The sequence below is a fragment of the Electrona antarctica genome, assembly GCF_951216825.1.
Source record: "Electrona antarctica genome assembly, chromosome: 12".
Taxonomy (NCBI): domain Eukaryota; kingdom Metazoa; phylum Chordata; class Actinopteri; order Myctophiformes; family Myctophidae; genus Electrona; species Electrona antarctica.
In genome coordinates, this window is record NC_136793.1 from 28,620,725 (window position 1) to 28,648,029 (window position 27,305).

The following is a 27,305-nucleotide window of genomic DNA, read 5'->3' on the forward strand; positions in this document are numbered from 1 at the left end:
ACTGTTGGCCACCAGTTGTGATGCAACAGAGTTTGCTGTGACCGTTGTGAATTATGGGTTGTGTGGTCTTTGCCAAGACGGTGGATTGTGGCCCATGCCTTCCTGCTGTTATTTGTCATGTTGGTGTTCTCTATATCTTTTCGTCCTGGGCATGACGTTAAACTGTTCCGTTCGAGAGGACCGGCGACCCTCAAATGTAAACAGCCACGAAAGGAAACTGTGTGTGAGGTGTTCTCTATCATTTCATTCCAGACTTTCCTTCGTTCATCCCCAACTTCACTGTCTATCTCCTGTATTCTCCATTCATCTTGAGCGATACACAGTCGTCTGATGTGCGGGGGGAGGTGCCGGCTAGCGCATAAAGGCACGGGACAGGTGCTGTCTTGACCCATCCCGTGATGATGCGACAGGTGTCATTTAGGGCTGTGTCGACCAATTTGGTGTGACATGATCGGCTCCAGCTTGAGCAGGCATACTCTGCTGTAGAGAAAGACAGGGCCATGGCAGTTGCACGGATTGTTTGTGGGTCTGCGCCCCACTTGGAGTTCACTAGTTTTCACAGGATGTTATTGTGGGTGTTGACCGTGGCTTTTGTGTTCTCCAGGTGTTTTTTTAAGGAGTGTCCTGTCCAGTGTAACATCAAGATACATGGGGTGGGTATGGTTGGAGAGTTTGAAGTGACGCTCAGTTCTTTTTTCGCATCTCGGTTCCTCATGTGGAAGCTGCATAGTTGGGTTTGTGTGTGTCTTTCTTTTTCTGTCTTTCTTTCTTAGGACGGAGATCAAGGTAGACGTCGTTGGAAGGCTCAACACAAGCCGAGGCCCCTAGAGATCCATCCCAAAGCTTCCCTCAGGGAGCCCAGCTAGCCAGCAAGCCCGCCCAGTCAGCCAACGCAGCCAGCCAGCCCCGCCAGTCAGCCAGTGTAGAAAGTCAGGCTGCCAAGCCAGCGCACATCAGCCCTTGCAACCAGCCATTGCAGCCAGCCTTGCTCAGTCAGCTCAGCCAGGCCTCTCTCGCGGCCTGGCTCTCTGTCTGCCTGGCCCGGTCTGCCCCGCCTTGCCTTGCAGCAACAGAACCAGCTGGCCTGGCAAGCCAGCCAGCTCAGAATGCGAGCCCAGTAAGCCAGCGCAGCGAAAACTTTTACAAGCCCAGACTCAGGGTGCCCAGACAGCCTGTGCAGCCAACAGCCAGCCAGCCCAGATCAGCATTTGCAGCAAGCCAGGATCCAACCCTTGCAGCGCAGCCTTAGGCCGGATAGTCCCCCTGCCTGCACTTTGTTGCTTAACTGTGCCTTGCCTGCTTGCCTCGGTCTGCCACAAACTGTCTGTCCTGGCCTGCCTGAAACTGGCTCGCCTGACTGCGTGCTTGCCTGCCTGCGTTCTCTGGGCTCGCATTCTGAGCTGGCTGGCTTGCCAGGCCAGCTGGTTCTGTTGCTGCAAGGCAAGACGGGGCAGACCGGGCCAGGCAGACAGAGAGCCAGGCCGTGAGAGAGGCCGACTGAGCAAGGCTGGCTGCAATGGCTGTTTGCAAGGGCTGATGTGCACTGGCTTGGCAGCCTGACTTTCTACACTGGCTGACTGGCGGGGCTGGCTGGCTGCGTTGGCTGACTGGGCGGGCTTGCTGGCTAGCTGGGCTCCCTGAGGGAAGCTTTGGGATGGATCTGCCTGCCTGCCTGCCTGCCTGCCTGCCTGCAACTTGAATGAGGTGTGTAAACATTTATTTCACGGGTATGGGTGTTGACCTTGGCTTTTGTGTTCTCCAGGTGTTTTTTGAAGGAGAGTCCTGTCCAGTGTAACTCCAAGTTACATGGTGTGTGTGTATGGTTGGAGAGTTTGTGACCATCCCAAGTGACGCTCAGTTCTTTTTCTGCGTCTCGGTTCCTCAGGTGGAAGCTGCATAGTTGGGTTTTTGATGGGTTGGGTTTCAGGTGGTTGTATTGTAGTAGCTTGACATTTCTTGGAGGGCACTTTCAAGGACAGACTCAATCTTCTGGAAGTCTGCTTGTTGGGTGGTGCGGGGGGAGGTGCCTTTCACACAATGTGACTACCAGACCACAGACACATTCTGAATGTGAACTACAGCGCTTAAAGCGACCAGAGTACCGTCCTGTCCTCCTATCTTTATACCAGAGTACCGTCCTGTCCTATCTTTTCAATGCAACATTGATATTCTCTTCAGGAACACAATTCTTACCTCGTTCTTATAACATTTGTTATCGTACCAATACCATGATCGCACAGGGCGTACCTCAATGTCTCAGGACACTCACAGTGAAAACAAAAATTGCGTTTGACTTGCACGCACACACACACATGCACACGCACAGACGGCGTGCACGCACATGCTAACCAAATGTAACTCTGAGAGTGTAAAACATGTAACCAAATGGACCCTTACAGGTCTGTAACTCAGAGTGTACAGATGCAACAAAATGGGCAGGTCCAACACTGGTTATCGAAGCGTGTACACACGCACACACACACACGCGCACACGCACGCACGTGTAACCAAATGGACCCTTACAGGTCCAACACTGTTTTTTTATTAATCATCGAATGAAATGTGTGAGGTCGGCAAGAGAAAGTTAAAAAAAATCATAGCAAATACCGGTAATTCAAAAATGTTAGTTTTGTCCTATGTTTTTCTTCTTTATATATTACTTTACTGTTGAAATGTACATTTTACATTTCAACGAATGGACCTCTACATGACAACAACACAAAAACTAAGGCACTGGTGTCGTACTTCTGGTTTACCGGAACGGGGTTCAACTCCCTGCAGTGCCCTGCTCAATGTGTTGTATTTACAGGTCTCCACCAGGAGGATAGGACTGTGTGAGATGTTTGGCAAAATGTTTAGGAGTAATATAAACATGTTTTTTTGTTTGTTAGTTTTTTGCAACTATTTTCTTCATTTTGTTGAGGAAATGCAGAGTGCCTGGTGACGCCAATTGGATGATTTGAGGCATTTTGTTCCAAAAATGTGTTTTGCAAAAATCAACCTGTTGGTGGCGCTATAACAGGCCAATGTGAAAAGGGTGGGATATATTCCTCAGCCTAGTAAGAAAATGTGTGAAAGATTTCACGCAAATTGCATGCTGCGTTCATGATTTGAGGCTTTTGTTCAAAACGGGGCAATCTTGCAAACTGTGAAAGCCAATTATAGCCATCTAGGATGGAATATGAAATATCGGACAGATCCGACTTGAGCACATGACCATAGAGATACTGTGTAACGATTTGTGAGATTTTTGGACAGAATCTGGAGGAGTAATATCAAAAATGTGTTTTACAAAAGTCGGCCTCCTGGTGGCGCTATAAAATGCAGATGCGGAAAATGCAGGTCAAAGATTTGTCCTTGGCCTCTAGGGAGTGTGCATGCAACGTTTCACGCAGATCGGTGCAGTTTTAGGTAAAACATGTGAAAAGCTGCCTCATGGTGGCGCTATAACAGGCCGTTCTGGAAAATGTGGGGCAGAGGTTCATCATTGGCATCCAGGGAGTGTGTGTGCAAAGTTTGGCATCGACCGGGTTAACGGTGCCGGAGATTAGCTGGTAACGGACGGACGGACGGACACACGGACGGAGTGCAAAACATACTCTCTCCCCATGCCTTCGGCCTGGTGGAGACAATAAAAAGAACATTTTTGCTACTCACCAAAACGGCGGGTTGTGTCATTAGAAAGCCTACTTTCCTTAGTGGACGCACTCTGAGCCCCCCACCACACGTATAAACTGTACTTTTTGGCCAAAATGGGATTTTGTTTCCACCGGAAAAAATATACTTTTAGTTACTCCACTGCGCCTTCTAGCGATATTGCCCAGAGAATTGCCTCATAGAGAATATTTTTCCTCCGGTGAAAAAAAATACCTCTCTGGCCAAAAAGTACAGTTTATACGTGTGGTGGGGGGCTCAGAGTGCGTCCACTAAGGAAAGTAGGCTTTCTAATGTTTATTTCTTTGTTTTGGTGAGTAGCAAAAATGTTCTTTTTATTTACGCTAAAGAGGAGAGGCTGGTCTGCATTCATGCGAGCGGCGGAAGTTGAGAGTAACATAGCTCTAAATGAAACGCATTAGAGCTATGGACCAGAGCTAGGTGGCTGGGTGGCTGCCTGGCTGGCTGGGTATGAGCACGAAAACAGCATGGTTGTTTTTCACCACCTGCTCAACCTAACACACACGCACATATTAACTATGTATTTCGAGTGTGCCAGTACAGTACAGTGACAGTACAGTACAGTAGAGGGACCGGCACACGGTAACTCTGTCATTTCTCAACCGTTTCGGACGCGGGGCGGCGTTTCGGACGCGGGACGACGACGTGTGGGGGTTCCCCCCCGGGAACCCCCACACGGAGTTGCACCACTCACTTCACACGGGTGTGATTTTTCTTAGTTAGGTTAGTTAGGTTTAGTAATTGTATTTTTGTTTCTCATACGGTTAGGGACTTTTAGTTAGGGGTAATTTTATTTCTTAGTTAGCCAGGTTTCTATTATGTAAACTGACACCCTGAAGCCATTATGCACTTTTTTGTCTCTGTCCAAAGAAAAAAGGAGAGATAATAAAACAAATCTTTTGTAAAAGCTTCTCATTATTATGTTGTTTCCCCCTACCCCAGACAGGGGCTCGTAACATCACTATATGTCTACATCCAATTACCTTCAAGGACAACATATATTCTTCTCAGCTACTTTCAAGTAAATTTCAGGATGTTGATACATGCCTTCATGCTTTTACTAGACCGGTGCCCGGCTGTAGAGCACAGAGTCGGTAACGATGGAAGTTGAAGATCGATGCCCCACCCAGCTATGCAATACCAGTTGTACCCGCGTCAGAGTACCCGTTCCACCCATCTGTCTGTGTCCCTTTTGTGCCCATATATGGAGATTTCTGTATCTGTCTCTCTTTGTCACTTTTATTCCTGTAAGAGTTCTGTGTCAGGCATGCCCAAATATGAAGTGTTGTGATGTCAGAACAGGTAGGCTCCATATATGGATGTATAGGGTATGTGGAGGATCACGTCCAGAGCCCGGACAGAGGCTTTTATGGACAACCGGAAACAGAGGTACGTACAGACTACAGAGGCATGGTGCATATATAGATATAGATTGTGAAAAGCTCTATTATAAGAACACAGCGGCACAGACAATGCATTCACAATTACACCTGTTAACCTTTTCATTCATTTCAGCAGTAGATTAAAGAAATGTCATTCTTAAGCTTTTTTAATTAAAGGTTTTATTAGCAAAATGCAAAAAGAGATGTCAGCCCAAAAAAAAGTCAGCCCAGGACTCCAATGCAGTCTCACTCTGAAAGTCAGGCCCATGAGAACATAACTGGAGTTTGGTTTGGGGGACTGTGTATGTGTGACTGTCCGGGGCATAACTCGGGCACCATACGAGTCGACCAAACAAGTTAAAACCCATAGGCTTTGCAAATTAGCCGAGCTTTGCGTCGCGTGTGTGCCACTGAGCCAATGTAAGTAGTAGCATGTACAATGGAACTCCTCTTGTGTGCTCATATATATTATCAACAAGTTGTCAGAAATTTCTGATGACCTCCGGGATCTCCATATTTAGTTGATCTGTCGTATGGTAGTGGGTACCACACTGGGTACACTATTGACAGAGCATACAGTACGGTACTACAGTTATACACTGCATTCATTCATTATAATATAACTTTGCATCCAGCCTGCAAATCCAGTTATAGTCCTCCCTCGTCTGTTGATCCACTCCAAATCATGATGATGATGATTGGCAAACAATGACAACTTTAAAGCTATACTCTGTACATTGTGTGTCTGTTGTCAACCTCACCCAAAGAGAGAAGTATTTTGTAACAATGTCCGAAGGATGCTGGTGCATCTAGTGCTCAATCCAAAGACTTCTGCTTCAAATAACTTGACATTGGTGTCCTACCCAACACCAGGGTCTACATTTCTAATGGAATAGTAGGGAGACCACCTCTAACCACTGCAAATGTGCAAGTTATACCTGTATTGTATGAACATACTCTACCATATAGATCAGTTAAAAAACATTGTATTCATTAAAATAAGACCTGGGTTGTAGCTTTATAGATTATCACGTGGAATTGAAATGGGAGGGACAGTTTAACACTGTTCATATATATGGGTGTCATTTGAGCATGTAGAAAAAGGAACAGTGTGGAGTTAGAATTCCTGTTTTCAGAATACAGAGGGTAGCATTAGCTTAGATAAAACCAAACCAAACATTGAACACTGAAAATGTTCTTATATCCTAATGTCTTAATATCTGTAATGTGTTTTCGGTCGTATGGACTATATTAATCTACCTTTAAAAGCGGAATGTAATTTGGTAAGGACTTTGCTGATTACAAGTTTATAAGTACCATTCTTATCTGAGATTTAAATATAGAAATAGGCTTAAAAATAGGCTTAAAATATCCATCATGTTGTCATCACTTGCAAAATTATCAAAAAGTAGTAGACATTCTGCTGTTGACATGTATCACCATCATTGTGCACGTGCACACATAATGTGAAATACGTGGGGTGGGAGAACATTGTGTAAATATGTGTAAGCTAAAGGCATGTTGTAAAATCAACACATGCAGATACACACTCTTAAAAGGGCCAGAACAAGGCATTTCCTGCTGAGAGCAGTTTTTTTGGCTGGGTGGGTTATAACAGATTCTTCTGTGGTCTGACAAAATTTGAATACACAATACTGCTTGTACACCTACTTCCTGTTTATATGCCTACTTCCTGTTTACTTCGTAAAACAAGAGACACTGACTTCCAGGTATGGCTCAGGAAACGTGAGATGATACATTAAATGAGTTACTTCTGAGTTACTATTCCTAACAATAAATTAAAAAACCTGAACTAGGGGTGCCCGCTGGCCAAGTGGTCCAGGTCCAGGTCCAGGCGCCCGCTGGCCAAGTGGTCCAGGCGCATGCGGCATGCCACATATAGGCTTTGGCCTGACAGGGTATCGTGTTCGAGTCCCATTCATGACGACCGTTGCTGCATGTCTGTCCATCTTCACTTGATACTATCAATAAAGGCAGAAAAGCCTTTAGCTTAACTAAACAATAGACAGAACTTCTGTAGAAGCGTTGCTTGTGTCAAGAGTGAGTCCAACAATACAAAGTGTTCTGTGGAAAGTGTTTTTTCTTTTGAAAAGATGAATAAAAGAAATATTTTGTCTCTGACATTTGTCCCTGACGTCCTGCTGTTGTGGTGTTTCAGTTTTCTACGTCCAGTGACAAAGGCAAAGGATGACGCTGATGCTCACAATGACTGGTTTGTTCTCGCTGTAGTCGTGGCACTCCCCCCCCCCCCCCCCCCCCGGCATTCTTGGCTATTAAATATCCTTGCGTTTAGTTTTTCTCTTTCCTTGTAGCAGGAGTATGATTCCTTGACTCGCACTGAGTTCACCTTGAGTCAAACACTGGATATACTGTATGTAGTGTTGGGTCAGGTGCAGCAGGATAAGTTTGATTTCTTCTTGGTAGCTGCCAGGCTTGTTAACGAGTCGCTGCTCACATCAGAATGACCCTGCTTTTTCACCTCTCTGTGGGACAGAGTGAGAGAGAGAGAGAGAGAGAGAGAGAGAGGGAAAAGGGGCAGGAAGATCTATTAAATGTCCGTTTATATGTTGCCCACTAGAGGGCAGTAAAGGTCAAGATGCGGTTCACAATTCAATTGGAGGCTTTGTATTGAGGGATTTTTGCCACTAGCCAAGTAATCAGTAATCAACACCATATTTCATCACTGGTTTTGATAGATAAGGATCTAGTCTGAACTAGAAAACAAATGTCACATTCAACAAAACCCATCGCTGTTTCTATGTTGTGTAATAACTGTGAGTGAGTAGACAATATACATTCTGAGTATCTTTACCTGGCTAGGTGGAGAACAGCTTCCAGAATATTGCTTCCATCCTTGGCACTTGTCTCGCAGAAGAGGCCATTGTATGTCTGTAAGGGAATATTAACCATCACTGTGGTTGACTGTAGTTCTATACAATATGAAAATATATCGTTGTTGTCGGGAGGAAACCACCTAACTCCATTTTTTTAGATGTTTTTTTTCCTTCATATTATCAGTGCTATTGAACACCCTTTACATCTGTGTGTTGTTTCGAAAATATTGAACCAATGGAAAATAGTAAAAAAACGCTTTAGACAATACCTCTTAAAGGACACTTCACCCCTTTTGCTTATTTGAATGATGTTTGGGAGACGTTTTTATGTGGGTAATATGTGTTTTTAGATATTTTAGTATTTCAAAGTGTCCATGATGTCATGGACACTGGGCTCACTTAACCTACTTCCTGGACTAGATATTGTCTCAGTAAGACAGCCCTCCCCCTATCTATAACAAGGAGGAGCAGTGCACCAAAGTATATGGGAATTGTAAATATATATTTCCAGTGCATATGGCAGGCCTTGTTCACAGATTTGGAAGAGATTTTGAAGGTTTGGTTCCAAAAATGAACCAGTATTTAATGTGTAAAAATCCATGATATTTTCATTGGAATGAATGAGCCCGGCTGGAAAGTAGCTCTGTGGTGTGTGTGTGTGTGTGTGTGTGTGTGTGTGTGTGTGTGTGTGTGTGCTCTACCATAGCTAGTTTTTCTCCACAGCTGGTTGGGACACAGCTGACTCCATTCTTCAGTGCCTCTTGTCTCAGGTCACTCTTATTAGCCACCATCATGATGGGAATATCATCTGGGGACACATCCTGACACACACACACACACACACACACACACACACACACACACACACACACACACACACACACACACACACACACACACACACACACACACACACACACACACACACACACACACACACACACACACACACACACACACACACACATTCAACACATAATAAAAGCTACAGTACATGCCTACTAGCATGCCTGCATGTCTTCATAAAAGCTACACACGTAATAGTACATGTATGTATGTATGTGCTATCTATGTATCATATATTTGACATATCATACAGTTGATTTGTATTGTGAACTCTGTGTAAATCAAAGCAAACGTAAACATCACAGAGCACTAGACTGTATATCTACATTTATGTGTTATGGCCAGACGATATCTTCAATCATTATCACGACTACTTTGCCACAATTACAGTGTAAAGAACGATACAAAATATGTAGTGAAAATTGCATATCTACAAGATTACAATGTGTTGCGATGCAATGTGTTGTGAGCTTGTAGATTGACAATTTTAGCTATTTTGTACATCACCATTGTACAAAGAAGTACAATATACAGGGTTAAGTGTTTAATCAGGCAAATCGATTTAGTCAATTATAAAAATCACAAGTCAGATATTGTTTCTAAATATCGGTTACGGTTTTGATATTTTTAAATATTTCAATATGTTTGGTTAATTGCCCAGCCCTGATACTATATGTATACAGACATCTGACAAAGTGACACTTTCACACAAAAAAGGCCACGTTACAACAAAACACATGCTGGCATACTGTATAGTCCACACTTACGTATGTATGTGCTGCATGTAAAGACAGAAAAACAAGCAAGGTCACTACATTTAACATTCAGACAATTTTAACATTCCAAAAATATAACCTCACACAGCAGTGTCCTCAGTGTTAATTTAACTCTTCTGAACATTATAAGGTTCCATTTGCTAATGGTCTGTTATCTTTGTCCATTTTAAGTTTAAATTCACAGAGGATTTTGTAGTGCAGCCACAGTTCGCATAATAATAGTAATAATAACATAAGGCCTCTTGTAACAAGCTTTGTTTTAATTAGGTGTTCCATGATGCTGGTTTGAAGCATGGCTAGAAGGCTGTTTCAACCAATCAGATTGCTTCCTCAAAACGACCTGTTGTATAATGTGTATTGTAGAAGACAGAAATGAAGTGTTACCTCAATCATATCCAGCCATTCTCTAACGTTCAGAAAGCTCTTCTCACAGGTGACGTCGTACAACAGCAGCACACCGTCCGCTCGGCGGAAATAAGACTTAGCAATGCTGCGGAACCTGCCGTGGGTAGAGAACATGACGCATAGATAACTTTTTAGTTCTGATTTTCACTAGTTAATAGAGCTGTGTTTCCCAAACTGGGGCCCAGGACCCCACATGGGGGGGCGACAAAGATTTTGTAAAAGTTCACAAAATCAAATCTCGCTTTCATCCACTTTAAACCTGGCATCTCAATTTTGGGCATGTCATTCTATCAGAATATTTATATCCTCTTATATTAAAATTGGCTCAAGGGAGGATGTGCCAACGGGCGGGCACACCCATGTCACTATGTGAGTTTTTTTAAGGCGTAAAATGTATGCTTTGCGCCATACAAGTGTTGAATGACGTACCTTTCCTGTCCTGCAGTGTCCCATAGTTGCAGCAATGTGGGCTCTCCATCCACAACTAGAGTCTTCATCTGAAAATCCACACCTAGAAACACCAGAGAAACATTGCATTACAGTGACCCTTCCACTTCAATCAAATTGATTGAACCAAAGGTCATGGGACAGACTGGTGATAATTCTATTTTGCGTGAGCTGCCAAAAATAGCTATAAGTTTGTCAGGATGCGACACTATGTGAGATTGTAGATTGGCTATTTTCCCCAACGATGTGCAGAGGGAAAAAAGTAGGGGGTCTACTAATAGACCCCCAAGGGACTGCAGTCCATGAAGCATATAAGGTTTTAATTAATCACTCAGCATCACAGAACCTCAGCAGCTGAATCCAACCCACCTAGTGTAGCGCTGCAGTTCGCTCTGAACTCGTTCTTGCAGAGGCGGAGCAGGAAGCTGGACTTGCCCACGGCAGCGTCTCCGGCCAATACAATCCTATAGGCTTTCTCTGATGTCATGACACCCATGTCAACACTGCTCTTCTTCTCCTGTTGGGGAGACAGAACACAAACAATGGTAGAGTGAAGTGTATTTGACGATTATCAATATAGTCTTAAATAATCGTCCTTGGCCTGGGCTGCGGCTGAGCGGTCCAGGCACCTAGGCCGGTAATCCTGACGGCGTGTCACGGGTTTGAGTCCTGAGCCCGTCGGCCTTTGCCGCATGTCTTCCCCCCATCTCTCTCCCTTTCCTGTCCAAAAAATACTGTACCCTATCAATAAAGGCAAAAGCCAAAAAAAGTATATCTTTAAATAATTTGTGTGTCTTCAGCCCTCCCTTGGACTGAATTGGTAATTATTTATAACAGTGATGAGGGTGTTATGTGCGGTCCATTCTCATTCCAGCGTCCAAACTTTTCTTTGGAAAGGGAGGTGATATACCTACAAATTGACTTATAAATTATATATTATAAATTGAATATTAAGTATTAACAAGAGCTTGTGACTAAATAAAAACTTAATTGGATCCACTGGAACACTTTTTTTCTTCTTTTTTACATCTCCTTAAAAGTAAGTTTTCAGTCAGGTTAGGTGGCTGCTCCACAACTGACTGAACAAAGTGTTGACAATGTACATCCCTCACTTTTTCCATCTGGACATCCCTACCCCTCCCAGCATCCCTCTGTTTCCCTGGTACCCTAACCCTCAAAGTCAAAGTCAAAGTCGTACGATTAGTCACACACGTTACCGCAGTGAAATTTGTTCTCCGCATTTGACCCATCTCTTGGAGCGGTGAGCCGCAGCGTGAGCCGCAGCGTGCGCCGCAGCGTGCGCCACGCTCGGGAACCCACGATCTCCCAGTTTCAGGGCGGACACTCTAACGACAAGGCCACTGTCTGGTCAACCCTCCCAGCATCCCTCTGTTTCCCTGGTACCCTACCCCATCCCAGCATCCCTCTGTTTCCCTGGTACCCTAACCCCCCCAGCATCGCTCTGTTTCCCTGGTACCCTACCCCTCCCAGTATCCCTCTGTTTCCCTGGTACCCTAACCCCCCCAGCATCCCTCTGTTTCCCTGGTACCCTAACCCTCCCAGCATCCCTCTGTTTCCCTGGTACCCTACCCCTCCCAGTATCCCTCTGTTTCCCTGGTACCCTAACCCCCCCAGCATCCCTCTGTTTCCCTGGTACCCTAACCCTCCCAGCATCCCTCTGTTTCCCTGGTACCCTAACCCTCCCAGCATCCCTCTGTTTCCCTGGTACCCTAACCCTCCCAGCATCCCTCTGTTTCCCTGGTACCCTAACCCCCCCCAGCATCCCTCTGTTTCCCTGGTACCCTACCCCTCCCAGTATCCCTCTGTTTCCCTCTTACCCTAACCCTCCCAGTATCCCTCTGTTTCCCTCGTACCTGAGTGGTGATGACTGTGAGAGGTTTCCTAGTTGTGGAGGCTCCAGAGCTCGTTCTAGAATGAGGTTGAGACTGCTTCCAGTCTGCTTCCTGCTCTAAAATAGAGCCGGCCTCTGACCCAAAAGCTGATTCACTGTCCTGTATCTCAGCCACCTAGACACACAGTGGCGGAAATAAGTAGCATCAAACATTAGATACAATACATGTTGAAATAGTTCTACTACTGCAAGAATGGAAAGCCAGTTAGGGCAGGGGAGATATTACACTTTGAGCTTGGTGCAATTCCTCTTGTCAACTAGTAGTGGCCCTACCTAACCACAGGATATACAAAAGAGCACCTCCATTCCTCCAACCATTGCAGTTGTGTTAGTTATATTTGATTAACATACAGATTGGTTAAAGTAACATTTTATTCACTAAAATGTTTTTATGAATTGTGGCTTTAAGATTCACACAACACTGATGTAGCAAAACACAATGAAATAGATTTTGATAAGTAACAGTTCAACAAAAAAGTCATTGCCATGTCACGCTGTGCTTGTGTAGCATGCATGTGGTATCGTATGTGTCATGTCACGCTGTGCTTGTGTAGCATGCATGTGGTATGTGTCTTACATCAGTGTCAGAGTCGTCTTCCATCACGCTATCCTCCTTCTCGTCCTCTCGTCTATTGTCCTTGTCATTCTCCTCCTCTTCCTCTTGACCCTTGACCTCGTGCTCAGAGTCATAGCCTCTGTGTGAGCCTCGGAGGGTGGATCGACCGCTGTCCATGTAGCTCTCAGGCAGGCTGTCCTCTTCACACTCGCTGCTGTATCTGCGCTTCAGGCCTGGGTCACACATAGCCAGGGCCAGGCTGTCACAGTTGGGCCTGCGGCTGTCCAGAGGCTCCTCCTCCATACGTTCATAGAACCTGTAAGGGGAAAGAAATGGAAGAAAGGATATCATCAGCATAACACCAGTGGTGGACAAAGTACTAACCCCAGGACTTGAGTCAAAAGAGAATGTTCAAATGTATACAACCTCTAAATCTGAACGGTTATTGACTATAGTGTACGTGGCTATTGAGCAGTCCCAGAGGAAAAGGACTACAGGATGCATTGTGTAATATTATACTTGATGCTACTATCAGCATGATTCCTACGTTTTTCTACATCATGTTAAGATGAAAGTGTTAAATATTATACTAATCTATTAACAACAGAACCCAACGTTCCAGTTTCTCAGTACATCACCTTGGAGAGTTCCCTAAACAAATACCTCAAAGCAGCAGACTCAACGTTTACACGACCACTGTGTAAATACACAGTCATATGTTCAGGGCAAGTTGTGCAGTACCAGGAATAACATAGTCTTATTAGCAGTCAGAGTTCAACATGGGTTTATTGTGTTCCATCAGCATATAAGTACTGCTAACAGCTCTACTAAATGGCTTTAAACAAAAGAAAATGCAATAGTGAATACTCACTCCAGAAAATACATTTCTGCCAAAGGCTAATAACAAACAACAAAATCAAACAATTCATATTGAAAATACGAAATTAGTGTTGCAATGTCTGTCTTTACAGGTCTTACCGGTCCATTAAAGAGTATGGTGATGATTTATTTCCGCTTTTGCTCCTTAGGTCCAATAGAGACACACTTCTGCCCACCTACAACAAAGAGACTGTCAAACAGGCAGTCTATGCACAGTACAGTACAGTGTGTGTGTGTGTGTGTGTGTGTGTGTGTGTGTGTGTGTGTGTGTGTGTGTGTGTGTGTGTGTGTGTGTGTGTGCGTGTGCGTGTGCGTGTGCGTGTGCGTGTGCGTGCGTTCGTGCGTCCGTGCATCCGTGCGTCCGTGTGTGCGTGGATGGAAACTATCCATATTCTTGGTTGTGCACATGTGTGTGTGAACACTAACTTTGCAGTGTCTTTCAAGTGCAGTTCTCAGACCATCATTAGTGTCATGGAGCTTTCTGTTGGCTGCCCTGCACACACACACACACACACACACACACACACACACACACACACACACACACACACACACACACACACACACACACACACACACAATGGAAACAGAGGGAAACATTTATTTACAGTACACATTTTTGTCAAATATTTCCCCCAAATTCTCCAGAATTCCAAATACTTTTAAGAAGATTGAAATCTATAAGATCAGAATGTGAGTGCCAGTTTATGAGCTTGATGTAGACCAGCTATTTTAGCTTATGGTCAAACGACAAAGTACATAGAACATAAGTGGTTAGCTCCTTGTAAAATATTTTGTACATGTTTTTTTGTGTGTGCATGTGTCTTTGCATGCTTGTGTGTGTGTTGGCCCACTTACTGCAGAATCTCTATCTGACTATCCAGGAGTTCTCTCTCATCAGAGTATTCCTTCATCAGCTCCTCATCTCTGCACACAAAACAGTCGTAAACAATAAGCCATTGGATGAGGAACACAGCAGTGGTCTCACCTGTCATTAACCATATGAACCCCAGTGTCCCAATTTCTTCCAAACATTCAGTGAAAACAGGCGAACATTTGGCAAGAATAGTAGATTGTTAGCAGACCGTTATTTTTTATGCTGGGGGACATAGGATTTGAAGGGGTGCATATTCATATAGCTCTAGATTAACATTGTTATACAGTGTTTATTTTTCTAAATCAGGGGCCTACCTGTCTATCCAGCTCTTTAGTAAACAGAAAATACATTTTAAGTTCAGGGTACCAATTTCATCCAATCAAGCAAGAGAACTCATACATGTTACAGGATAGTGGAATTGGATGTGATGGAATGATTTGTAGACAAAATTGGAAATCAGTAAAATGTAATCTATAAATGGGTATCTCCCCTGATTGGATTAATTAGGTGACAATTAGCCAAATGAATAAGCTGCTTATACTGTATTCATCTTCACATTCCACTCTTGAAAATCCCTGCAGATACTACACTTACAGTATTATATTTCCAAGCCTTATACAAAGTGAGGTCATGCAGAAGTGAAATAGGATAAAGCTGAATTTACACCTCGGTATAGCTGACCGGTAACTCATTCTTTGTGGCATGGTCATTTTGCCAAGAGCCTCTCAACACTTTTACAGAAAAAAGTGTCCAACGTCACAAATAATAAGACTATAATTTATGTGTGCGAACTGCGAACGCTCCTACTGATGTGGTTCAAAGGGCCAGACAGTCTACTCTACCCTCCCTGTGGCCATGTTGCCATGGTAACCGCTGTGGGGCAGTTATTGTGTGTGAAGTCACACCAGGATATCCTGTTACAGTTGTGAATGAAACGTAAACACCCAGGGAGCTGTCTGTCAGTCAGTGTGAGGGGGTGTGGCCTATGTTTCTGTTTCTTGGTAGGCCTCTCTCATTCTCTCTCTCTCTCTCTCTCTCTGTCTCCTGTGCGAGGCTCCTTTCAAGGTAACGCGTGCGTGTGTGTGTGTGTGTGTGTGTGTGCATGCGTGCATACAGTCACATGTTGGAATTGAGATAATGTTGGACATCAAACTATAGTTAGATAATTGGTTACAATTATTGAGCTGGAGACAGGAAGCTGGAGAAAATATATTATTGGTTTCTGGTTGGCTATTGGTTACAATAACTAGCATCTAATAATTGGATACAGACTAGCGTCTGTGTGTGTGTGTGTGTGTGTGTGTGTGTGTGTGTGTGTGTGTGTGTGTGTGTGTGTGTGTGTGTGTGTGTGTGTGTGTGTGTGTGCGTGTACAGTATGTGAGAGAGACAAGTAAACTTGTCTACCTTTTATTATTATTTTAATGAGTATAATAATTTACCTCGATGAATGAATTAATCCTTCTGTAAAGAACAAAACAAACAATGACTAGTGAACTAGGCTGACCTTTCAGTGTTCATGCTGTGGTCTGTCAGTTCCATCTTCAGTGTGTCCATCTCACTCTGTAGGCAGGCGATGTTGGTCTGAGACTTCAACAGCTCATGTTTTAACTTCTGGTTGTCCTGGAGTGAGAGATGAAGGAGGGAGTGTTGCCCGGTTTATTCTTAGCTGCACGATGTTATAGCGCACTGAGATAGCCGACCTACAAGCTCTAAACACAACACAACACATTCTAAGCTTGTATAAGTATAACTCAGGATTGAGAGTATAGAAGGAGCACAAAGAAACAAACTCCAGCTGATTTTTTTTTTAATCAAGCACCCCCCCCCCCCCCCCCCCCCTCCACACACACACACGCACGCACGCACTCACGCACGCACACACACACACACACACACACACACACACACACACACACACACACACACACACACACACACACACACACACACACACACACACACACACACACACACACACACACACACACACACACACACACACACACACACACACACACAAAACAAGCCTATTCCTGTATATAATTTAAAACATTGTGTTTGATGGGATGTCATGCATATATAGCACAATTTCAAGATATAAAAATGGAGTTGAATCAAAAGTGAATGAATCTCATCTCACCAACAAGAGTAAGTTAATCTTCTTCTTCAGGACGGTACCCTCATCCTTCATACTAATGTTGTTGTACTTTTCTTCTATCTGAAGAGGTAATAATAATAACACAGTGAATACATACATACATACATACTGCACATACATACAAATATCCTGTACATCGATCGCACATAAATCCAAAGTATGCACACCGCTTGTCAAGATAAATATCTCCTTTTGTCTTGATCTCATGAAGGACATCTGAGCTGAAATCTCATAGTTTTAACATAATAAAGCAGAGATTCTATTAATATTATTATTCTTTTTTTTGTGTTTGTGTTTGAACTCCGACCAGGGGCCCGTTCCACGAAACTTGGATTAGAGATTAAGCCGGGATTTAACAGATATCCTGGTTTAATATATCCTGGATCAGCGATTAACCGGTTTCATGAAAGCTGGTTAATCTTGCCAGATTAATTTAACCAGTTAACCTGGATATGTTGAGGCTTGATTCGGTTTCATGAAAGTGATGCTACATTAGTTACCATGGAAACTAATGCTTTGGATTTAGCCTGCTCCGGACCAGGCTAACAGCCAGGTTTAACCTAATCCTGATGTCTTTACTGTTCATTAAGCAGTCAAACTGATTACAAAATGATGTTTTCCACACTTATTCAATTATTATAGGTTTATGTTGCCTTATTTTTATCGGTCTGCATTAAAGGACTAATTTAAGCACTATATAAAATAAAATAAAACAAATATATAGGCTGCACAACATCATGACAGCTTGTGAGCTTGTAGATCAGCTGCTTTTGGTGAATGTTCCCCAGAATAGGTTTGCTGTCGTGCAAGTGCACGGTTAAGAAGAATTATTATATTATATTATATTATATTATATTATATTATATTATATTATATTATATTATATTATATTATATTATATTATATTATATTATATTATATTATATTATATTATATTATATTATATTATATTATATTATATTATATATTTTTTTTGTAAAAGTGAAAACCACAAAATATTACCATTACTCATTGTTTTACAACATATTACCATTGTAACGTTTCACCCACTATTGAACCCATGACCCACAGTTCACCAGTCTGGCCCCTGTCTGGACAACAACCCCCTTCCCCAAAGGTAGCTCCCTCAGAGGAGGGAGTTATGGCCAAATATCACAATGCGACAATATCATTATGCTTACAATATTAAGAATTCTGTTTTAAGTTAATAGTAGTGGTAAAATGTAAACTACATTTTTGGGGTAATCATTCAGTCTATCCACTGTTGAGAGTATGTTCTCTCTTTAATTACAGCAGCAGTATTTATTTTAGAAGCTTAAGTCCTTGTATCAGTAAGTCTTGAATAGATTAGTAATGATACTGAGATATACAGAAGGGGGCAGTAATGCAACTATTAATGATGCAAACTGCCATAATACCCCATGAAGAAGAAGGATCAGTAAATCTGTGTTCCACCGAATGGGTCTAGAAACAAAAAGCCAGGCTCTGCATTCAGCCAGGCTTTATGATCCTGGCTCGATAAATCCGCCCATTCTAAGCCTCGCTTGGCTTTAGTGGAACAGAATAAACCAGGCTGTAAAGACCAGGATTTAAAAAGCCTGGTTTTGTCCTAAATCCTGGATTAGTTAATCCAAGTTTCGTGGAACAGGCCCTGGAAGCTAGTATAATCCACTCAATTGGTTGGTTGGTCAAAATGTTCAAGTCTGAGTGCTGGTCGAAGCTTATCACCGTTTATGTGCTCGTTTTTTTAACCATGTCTGACTGAACAATGTTTTATTTAAGCACTTATGCGATGCGATGTGAGAGTGCGGGATGCCACTTAATTGTAAGCAATTTAAAGCATCCGATGAGATTTTGATGTACTCATTTAATGTCCATTCCATGAGGGAACTGTGCAGTGGAGAAACTGTTTACATACAGTACAGAAAGTCATGGATGTTGACATGAAACACTTACCACCTGCATCCTCTGGATTTTACACTGGAGCTCATACACTTCAGTCTCATAGCTGGACCGCAGCTCACTCAAAGCTGCCTCTGTCCGATAGGCCTCCTACACACGCACGCACACACGCACGCACACGCACACACACACACACACACACACACACACACACACACAACAAACAAATCATCAGTTGGCCATTCATATGTAAGTGTATGTGCGTGTGTGCGTGTGTGCGTGTGTGTGTGTGTGTGTGTGTGCGCGCGTGCGCGCGTGCGCGCGTGCGTGCGTGCGTGCGTGCGTGCGTGCGTGCGTGTGCGCCTCAGTGCGTGCGTGTGTGTGTCTGTGTGTGTCTATCCAGTGACAGAATGCAGGAGAGATTACTAGGTGTGAGCTTTTCTGAGTTAAAGCAAACAGTAGCTCCAGAATAAACAGGGTTGATGGTACACTTGCATAACATCACAAAAACACACACACGCACACACACACACACACACACACACACACACACACACACACACGTCACACAGTGATAAGACATGGTTTATTTCCCTGTGTATGAAAATAAGTGAAAAAACTAACAAATCATAGGAATTAATTAATCCAATTGTCACTCTATAATTACAAGAGTTCTATGAGAGTGTATTTTGTATCTCTGAGTCGGCTACTCTAAGGTTTAAATTTAATTCACTGTAGCCTAATGGAAAACTAAATATTGTTATCATATCTTACTTTTCCATGAAATGCCATGGTGGGGTTCATTCTCTTAGAACTCAAGCTATTGCAGTGCTGACACAAATGAGTGTCAATATGTTTTTTGTTAGGCTTAGAAATGTACAGGATCTCAATATTGGAACATAACCCGCTATCATAACTTTGCAAGGTCATAGTTGCTTTTATAAAACACAAACCATTTTAACAATTATGATTTATCCACATACAAAGTAAAATGTCAGTGTTAATTTATCCAGTTGTATGAGAGTGTACAAATGCATCCATGAGCGTACATTTGTTTAACTAACAAGTTAGTTAGATTTGACTGTGTATAGATAACTGTGTATTGATAACACAACCCCGAAATCTAAGCAGTGTCCCAATTTTAATGTTTGAATAGTTTATTAATATTTATCAATATTGTGAATAGTATTAAATAGTTGCTATGTAGTAAAATATTTCCAAATGCAGATCAAGGAATTTAATGTTGATATTTCATGTAACAACAGAGAACTATTATTATGTATCCCTGCAAGCATGCCATGTATGGTCTCAATTTAGACCAAAGACACATAGCCTGTTTCTTTATGGATTCTGTTTGTATCTACAGAGCAGCATTCTATTCACTTTTTCACTAATTTCTCGAATCTAAAATCCATACAGGTGTAAAACCATGATGATATATTATACTACATCCGATTGGTCGATGTGTCTGAGCTTAGAACAGTAATATGATATTCAGCTGTACATACTATGTGTTTGTGTTTGACATGAGGGAAGAGCTAAGTAGACCCACCCTGCTTATCACTTTGCCTAAACACTTAAGAGAACAACCGCGGGTATGATACCATGATAGCTTGGAAAACCGGAATATTTTACAAGGAGGGGAGGTCTAATCAAGCTGTGTATGGGATTGTGTTTGCGTTATGTAATATGTGGGGTGCATTTGTAAGACATACTAACAGTCGGACAGGCATTAGTCCGACAACACCATCACTCCTGACATGCGCGGCTGGTTACAACTAACCCATGGCTGGGTTAAAACTCACCCGTGGCTCGCGACATGCGCGGCAGGTTAAAACGAATCTGCGGCAGGTTAAAACGAATCTGTGGCAGGTTAAAACTAACCCGTGGCTTCCTGTGAGGTTATGTTATGTGCGTGCAACTGTACTCTGTCACCTGCTGTCGCATCTTTTTCTCAGTAGCTTGAATGCGTTGATCCATCTCCTCCTCCATTTCACTCAGCTGCATTGATGCCTGGTCCTGCGCTCTGCAAACAACATGTTCTTATCAAAATTAAAATCAAGCAGCGGTTGCCAACCTTTTATGGATGATCATATACTGTATAGCCTTATTTAGTTAAAAACACAATGAGAAAATAGTACTAGAATTTGAACCGTGACCATGTATGTTTGATGTGTTGATTTGTGATTTCCTTCCACAGCAAGGTGAAATTCAGTGGCATATCAGCCCTTGGTGTTATCAGCTATCAACCATGATAAGGACTTATCTGGTATACTTCTAAGTCATACAACAATGACACATACCGTGTGTGTGTGTGTGTGTGTGTGTGTGTGTGTGTGTGTGTGTGTGTGTGTGTGTGTGTGTGTGTGTGTGTGTGTGTGTGTGTGTGTGTGTGTGTGTGTGTGTGTGTGTGTGTGTGTGTGTGTGTGTGTGTGTGTGTGTGTGTGCGTGCGTGCGTGCGTGCGTGTGTGTGTGTTTTGCTAGGCCTGTCACAAATATTACATACCGGTAATCTCCTGATCACTATTATTTGTACATGTCCATGCTGAAAGCCTAAATTCCACATTCATGTTATTTCTATTGATATGTTCCAATAGTCAATGCAAAATAATGTCATATCATTAATCGCAATTATCTGTATGACAATGAAGTTGTGCGTGTGTGTGTGTGTGTGTGTGTGTGTGTGTGTGTGTGTGTGTGTGTCCTACCGCTTGACAGCGAGGGCCAGGTTCTCAATGTCTGAATGATGCTGTCTGAACTCCCTGGTGAAGTTTGTGATCACTCTCTCAAAATGAGGAACCAGCCTGGGCTCCGTCAGGTTGATGTTGTGGTACAGAGTAGCGACCTGTTCGCTGCTGGAAGACAGTCACATAATGGTGACAATGTGTTGATACGCTTTTGCATCTTAATGTCTAGTAGTCTCATGAACATACCTGCTGCTATGTGGACCTACTACCGTACTGAATAACTTTATGTCTAACCTCATGTACTGTACATACTGTAGGCTACCTGCTGGTTTATGCTATGTGTATTTATTTATGTATATCTTTGCTTCTCCTTGACATGGTTTTCTTTACTTGTCTTCCAGTTCTCCATTAACAGACCCAGCTGTAAAACCAAAAGGACTCTTTTTTTAAATTGCCGTAGTTGAATGGACAATGCTAATGGAACTGCTACTACAGCTATAATTCTATGTACGACGACAACTTCATTTTATCTTTTTATTATTGTAATTCTTCTCTAGCAGTGGAAGAAACAAGCTGCTGACTAAATATAGTAGTAGGGTTTATGTATTATTGCCCAGCTAATTACATGTAGGATGTTTAGAGTTCCAATTCCAGTGAAAATCAGCTGACGTAAAAGTTTTTGTGTTATCCTTTTGATTATGGTGGGTCAGATGTATGTTACCTCTGACATGTTTTTATTTCATGAACAATAAAGATATCAATCAATCGATCAAAAACAAACAACAGATTCTCTTAACGGTAAATATTGTTAGCCAGAAACACGACATTCAGTAAGTCGTCATCACAGTGGCTCATTGGCTGGAGGCAGATGGAATGATACAAATGTTTTCATGCACCTCAGTAACATGACTCACTCTCCTGTCAGCGCTGCATGTCACACAGGTGGAGAGTGTTTGACATAGCCACAGGCATTCAGCCTACATACGTAGATAATCCTTAGTGTCAATACCGCACGCACACGCGCACACACACACACACACACACACACACACACACACACACACACACACACACACACACACACACACACACACACACACACACACACTGTAGAGTGATAAACCTTACTGGCTGTCAGCCAATTATACCCAGGTCAAATTAAGAAGCTAAATGGGCTCTTCACTTTGGTTTCGCACTTAGACAGTTAAACTATATCCAATCAGTTAAAGGTGATGTAAGTGATTTCTTTTTAATAACCTATTCAGATCGTAATGATAAATGGTGCCTATATGGTACCTTTATCCAAGGCGCTTTACATAGATTGTGCATTACATTCACCCATTCACACACGCATACACAGATGACAGGGGAAACCATGCAAGGCACATCAGGAGCAATTAGGGGTTCAGTGTAACTCTGGGTTCGAACTGGCAACCTCAAGGTTACCATCCGGCCCTGAGCCACTGCTGTCTGTAATCATTTAATAGAGTATTTGTTCAGTAGCAATACAAGGGTCTCCCCGTCTTTCCAGCTCTTTAGTAAACACACATTTAGTAAACACAATTATACTGTATATACAGTATATCATTATACTAATTATATAGGGTGTAACAGCTGTATGTGCTTGTGTGTATAAGTACTGTATGAAGTCTTGAATGTAAATATTGAATATTAAGTGTTCGTTCATAACGAAATAAATGTTATAAGGTAAACCGACATATATAGATATAGGCATAAATAAGCTTTGAGCCTTTTTTATGCCTTTTCGTCAACCAGAAAGAAATGTTGGATGTAGTGTTTTTGTGATACTGTTGATGAGGATCGAAATAATGTAACTAAACTAAACTAAATTTCATTAGCCTCATAGTTTTGCCTAACTCACTTTTTGGTCAAATTGATATGTTTGCCTAACTCTACTCTCCTAACACCGCTGCTGTGCCTTATATTGTTTATGTCTTAAGCCAAAAAGAATGCTTGTTGCATTCACAAAATGACTTACGCAGAAAGTGTTTTCAGTCACTTGACTATAGGCAGAAATTATTTTGAACACAACAAGCATTCTGATTGGCTGAGGACATATAGGCAATAACGCAGACATACGTACAGTACAGTAGGCAATATCAGCAGTGTTAGAAGAGTAGAGTTATAGGCAGATATAAATAAAGGCAGATAAACATGGCTTAGGAAAGAAAACAGCCTAAGTCAGGTAACTGTTTTTGTTTTGTCTCCCCTGAAAACCTTACAAATATGAGTTATGGTTAGGCAAATTATGAGGCTAACAATTTTCAGGTCGGGACACCAATTTCATCCAACCAGGAGAAAGAACTCATACAGGATTGTCAGTATCATCATGGTCAGTATCATATCACAGGGCTGTTACAGGACTGTGACATGCCCTGTACTGTGAATATTGATTGACCTTTTAACAAGCCCCATAAAGTGGTGGTATAGGTAGCATATGTGGTTTTGGGTGACAGTGTGACAACATGACATGGAGTCTTCTCTCTATAGAAAAGATTTTATGCAGCTTCTCACTATTCTATTCTATTTTATTATGTATTCTGGACGGTACACTGAAAAGAGAGAGCTATAGAATATAGAATATAGCTAATTGCCTAACTGATTCTTCAGATATGCTATACTGTTCAATGTTCTATTACACTCTGTCTACCATCATACCCTCACATAATATGTGTAACACAGGCACGCACGCACGCACGCACGCACGCACGCACGCATGCACGCACGCAAACACACACACACACACACACACACACACACACACACACACACACACACACACACAGTCTCACACACACACACACACACACACACACAGTCTCACACACACGTACGCACGCACGCAAGCATGCACGCGCACACACACACACACACACACACAGTCTCACACACACACACACGCACGCACGCACGCACGCACGCACGCACGCAAACACACACACACACACACACACACACACACACACACACACACACACACACACACACACACACACACACACACACACACACACAGTCTCACACACACACACACACACACACACAGTCTCACACACACGTACGCACGCACGCACACACAATATCAACTTTCACTTAAGAACAAAATACTAACAGGGAAGTGTTTTCATCATTTTCTCAGCAGTCAGCTGATTGCTGTGACTAGAGGAATATAATGGATTGTTATGAACTGAGAGGAAGAAGATGCCACTGACAATCAGTGCCCCAGATACCTCAGCATGGCAGAAAGAGGTTGGGTATCAAAAGTATATAATGACGATTATTCCATAACTACAGCCCGGTGTGCAGATCATTTCCTTCAAAACGTCACTGTTGGTTTTCTCTGGGTCCATTTAAACTAGTTAGGCTATAGGATTTTACTGTGTTCAAGTGCCTTAACTAAAACAGTTGAGAAGGCCAATGGGCCATTATTCAGTGAGCAAAAGATAGTATAGGCTATGCTAAAGAAAATGCTCCTATGCAAATCTTACCTAGACTAGAGTAGGTCTACTCAATAAGCCTTTGTTGTTCATTAAGCCTAATTGCAAGTCTATCGCAACAGTCTGTCAAACATTCACTTCATAGCCTAGTTAGTATACTAGACTGCAGTGGCAGTGCAGAGTATAGGCTAATGTAATGCTGGCCATTATGTCATAGTAGCCATAGCTTACTTTACTTACTTTAGTACACGTACACCCTATTGCTTAGCCTATGCCAATTTGCCATGGTGAAACTGAGTATAGGCTCTATCACTGATGAAAAAAACAACCACTAGGACAATAGCCTAATAATACACTTATAATAAACCTACATGGTTTGTTTTATTATTAATATTAATATTAATATTAATATTAATATTAATATTAATATTAATATTAATATTAATATTAATATTGATATTAATAGTAATGTTAATAGTAATATTAATAATAATAACTCCAGCTACTGTTCAGTCATTATGTTCAGTTCACTCGTCACCTTGGAATGAATCTGGCCTGGTCCCCGAGCCGGTGCTCGAAGTCGTCCCACGCAGCGGACAGTCCGCAGTCCGTCTCCATGTCCATCGTGCCGTAGCGCTCGTTGAAACCACTGATAAACTCCAGCAGGGTGACCGCGCCGTCTCGGTCCACGTCCAGTCGGTGGAATATGTCCTCCGCCTCGCCCGGCGAGACGTGCAGATCCGAGCAGATGGTCAGAAAGCCCTTCTTCTCGATCTGCCCCGAGTTCTCCACGTCGTATGCGTGGAAGAGTGCGCGCAGCCTGTCTTGCTCCAAAGCGCTCATATCATTCCCCGTGGCGTGGCACAGAACAGAAGTTCCTCAGGAAAATAAGTTCTACTAATAGCCTCGGAAACCCAGACGTTTTATTTCCTGGAACAAAGAAGTCTAGTCTAATAACAATAGGCCTACAGATACAGACATACAGTGATACTGACCGTGGGGACACACTTTAGTAGTCACAATTAATATCCGAAAAAACCCAAAAGGCAATCTTTTCGTAATCCATGCGCTATTATCCAAATCATTATTAGTTTTCCGTTTACCCAATTTTGAAATAGCCTAAGCTATAATTCTTGGGAACAGAAAAAAATGCCGCATTTGAAATGCTGTTATTGCGTCACTGCTAAATGTTATTGCAGCATTATGCTTCAATGAGTGTGTTGAAGTATTTCCTTCAAGTTCTTCGGTATAGGCTACCGGTGTTCGACCCGTGCAATTTTCCTGTCTTGTGTGCTTGACTGCTTGTGGTCCGTTTGTACGCAGATGAAGGAAGCCACCTGCGTCAGGTAACACCTCTACGTCTCAGGCTACAGTCTGGGCTGCCTGCCAAAATGCTGAATAGCATCACCTGGCTGTAATCGTAATCGGTTGAATAAACTTACTAAATCAACAATCTTCAATCAAAACAGAGCTGTATCCATGGAAATTCTGAGCCAATTTGACATTATTAGAAAGTCAGAAAGTTATGTCATTCTAATATCCACTCATTATCATAGAGCTGCCAAGACTGGTCTATTCTAAATATAAACATACATAGCATATTTTGGTTTTGGTTTTTCAGGCACACTCTGTCTCTGTGAACTTCAACCTATTAGGCAAGCCTACTTTTTTCTTTTTTTCCTTTACAAAATAAAAATGAAACAAATCTACATTTTGTATTTTCAACGATAAAAAAATCATAAAACATTTTCATCATTTTTTTTATCATTTAAAAAAAAACATCAATCATGTCATTTTTCATGATTTCCATAATTTGTCTTTATCGTCAAAAAAACATGTCGTTTTTCATCGTTTTGGAGTGCAGTTCAGGAAGTGATCTTATGGTTACATAAAAGTTCAGATAGGGGTAATTTATTTTGCCATAACCCCCTAATTTTACTGTGTAGAAATACCATTAAACGCTCCCCAGCCCACTGCATCACCGTAAACCAGGGGTTCCAGAGGGTAACTGGAGAAGTCGCCGGTTTTCTGACTCGCTGCGAAAAGTGTGGACATCTCGCCGGACATGTCGCCGCGAAGGTCCCCGAAAGTCTGGAGATGTCGCCGGACATATGTTGCCCCGAGGAGGGAGAGCTTGCCCAGTGGTTGGTAAATAATATCACACCACGGCGAGCTGTCCACAGATGCCGGCGAGCTGTCCGGCGAGCTGTCCACAGATCCCGGCGACATGTCTTCACTTTTTTTAAATTCGCAGCGACTTCTCTCCACTTTCCGTCGCGGCGAGTACATCGATGAGTATGGCTTCGGTGCCTATATGGACTTGAACCTGCTTTGGCCTTGTACCTCGGTACAAGGTTGCCTAGGTAAATCTTTAAAAATTGCTTCAGAGTATAGATGCTGATAGATTTGAACACACAACCTTTGCCACACACACACACACAAAAAAGACCACATGATGTAACTCAAATAGCTTTTACTTTAAACAGAACT

General features: G+C 42.5%; 1 protein-coding gene across 1 annotated transcript; it reads right to left on the reverse strand.

The window, feature by feature from the left end:
* Positions 1–7,464: 7,464 nt before the first annotated feature.
* On the reverse strand, positions 7,465–25,658 carry rasef (RAS and EF-hand domain containing; the record flags this gene model as incomplete). The annotated part of the gene is made up of 17 exons (XM_079515970.1): positions 7,465–7,561; positions 7,891–7,967; positions 8,614–8,733; positions 9,919–10,033; positions 10,369–10,450; positions 10,756–10,903; positions 12,261–12,413; positions 12,876–13,170; positions 13,833–13,909; positions 14,160–14,226; positions 14,592–14,660; positions 16,115–16,230; positions 16,751–16,828; positions 18,725–18,820; positions 20,606–20,696; positions 21,379–21,525; positions 25,354–25,658. 17 exons carry the CDS (start codon positions 25,656–25,658, stop codon positions 7,465–7,467), a joined length of 2,133 nt encoding a protein of 710 aa, XP_079372096.1.
* Positions 25,659–27,305: the final 1,647 nt, after the last annotated feature.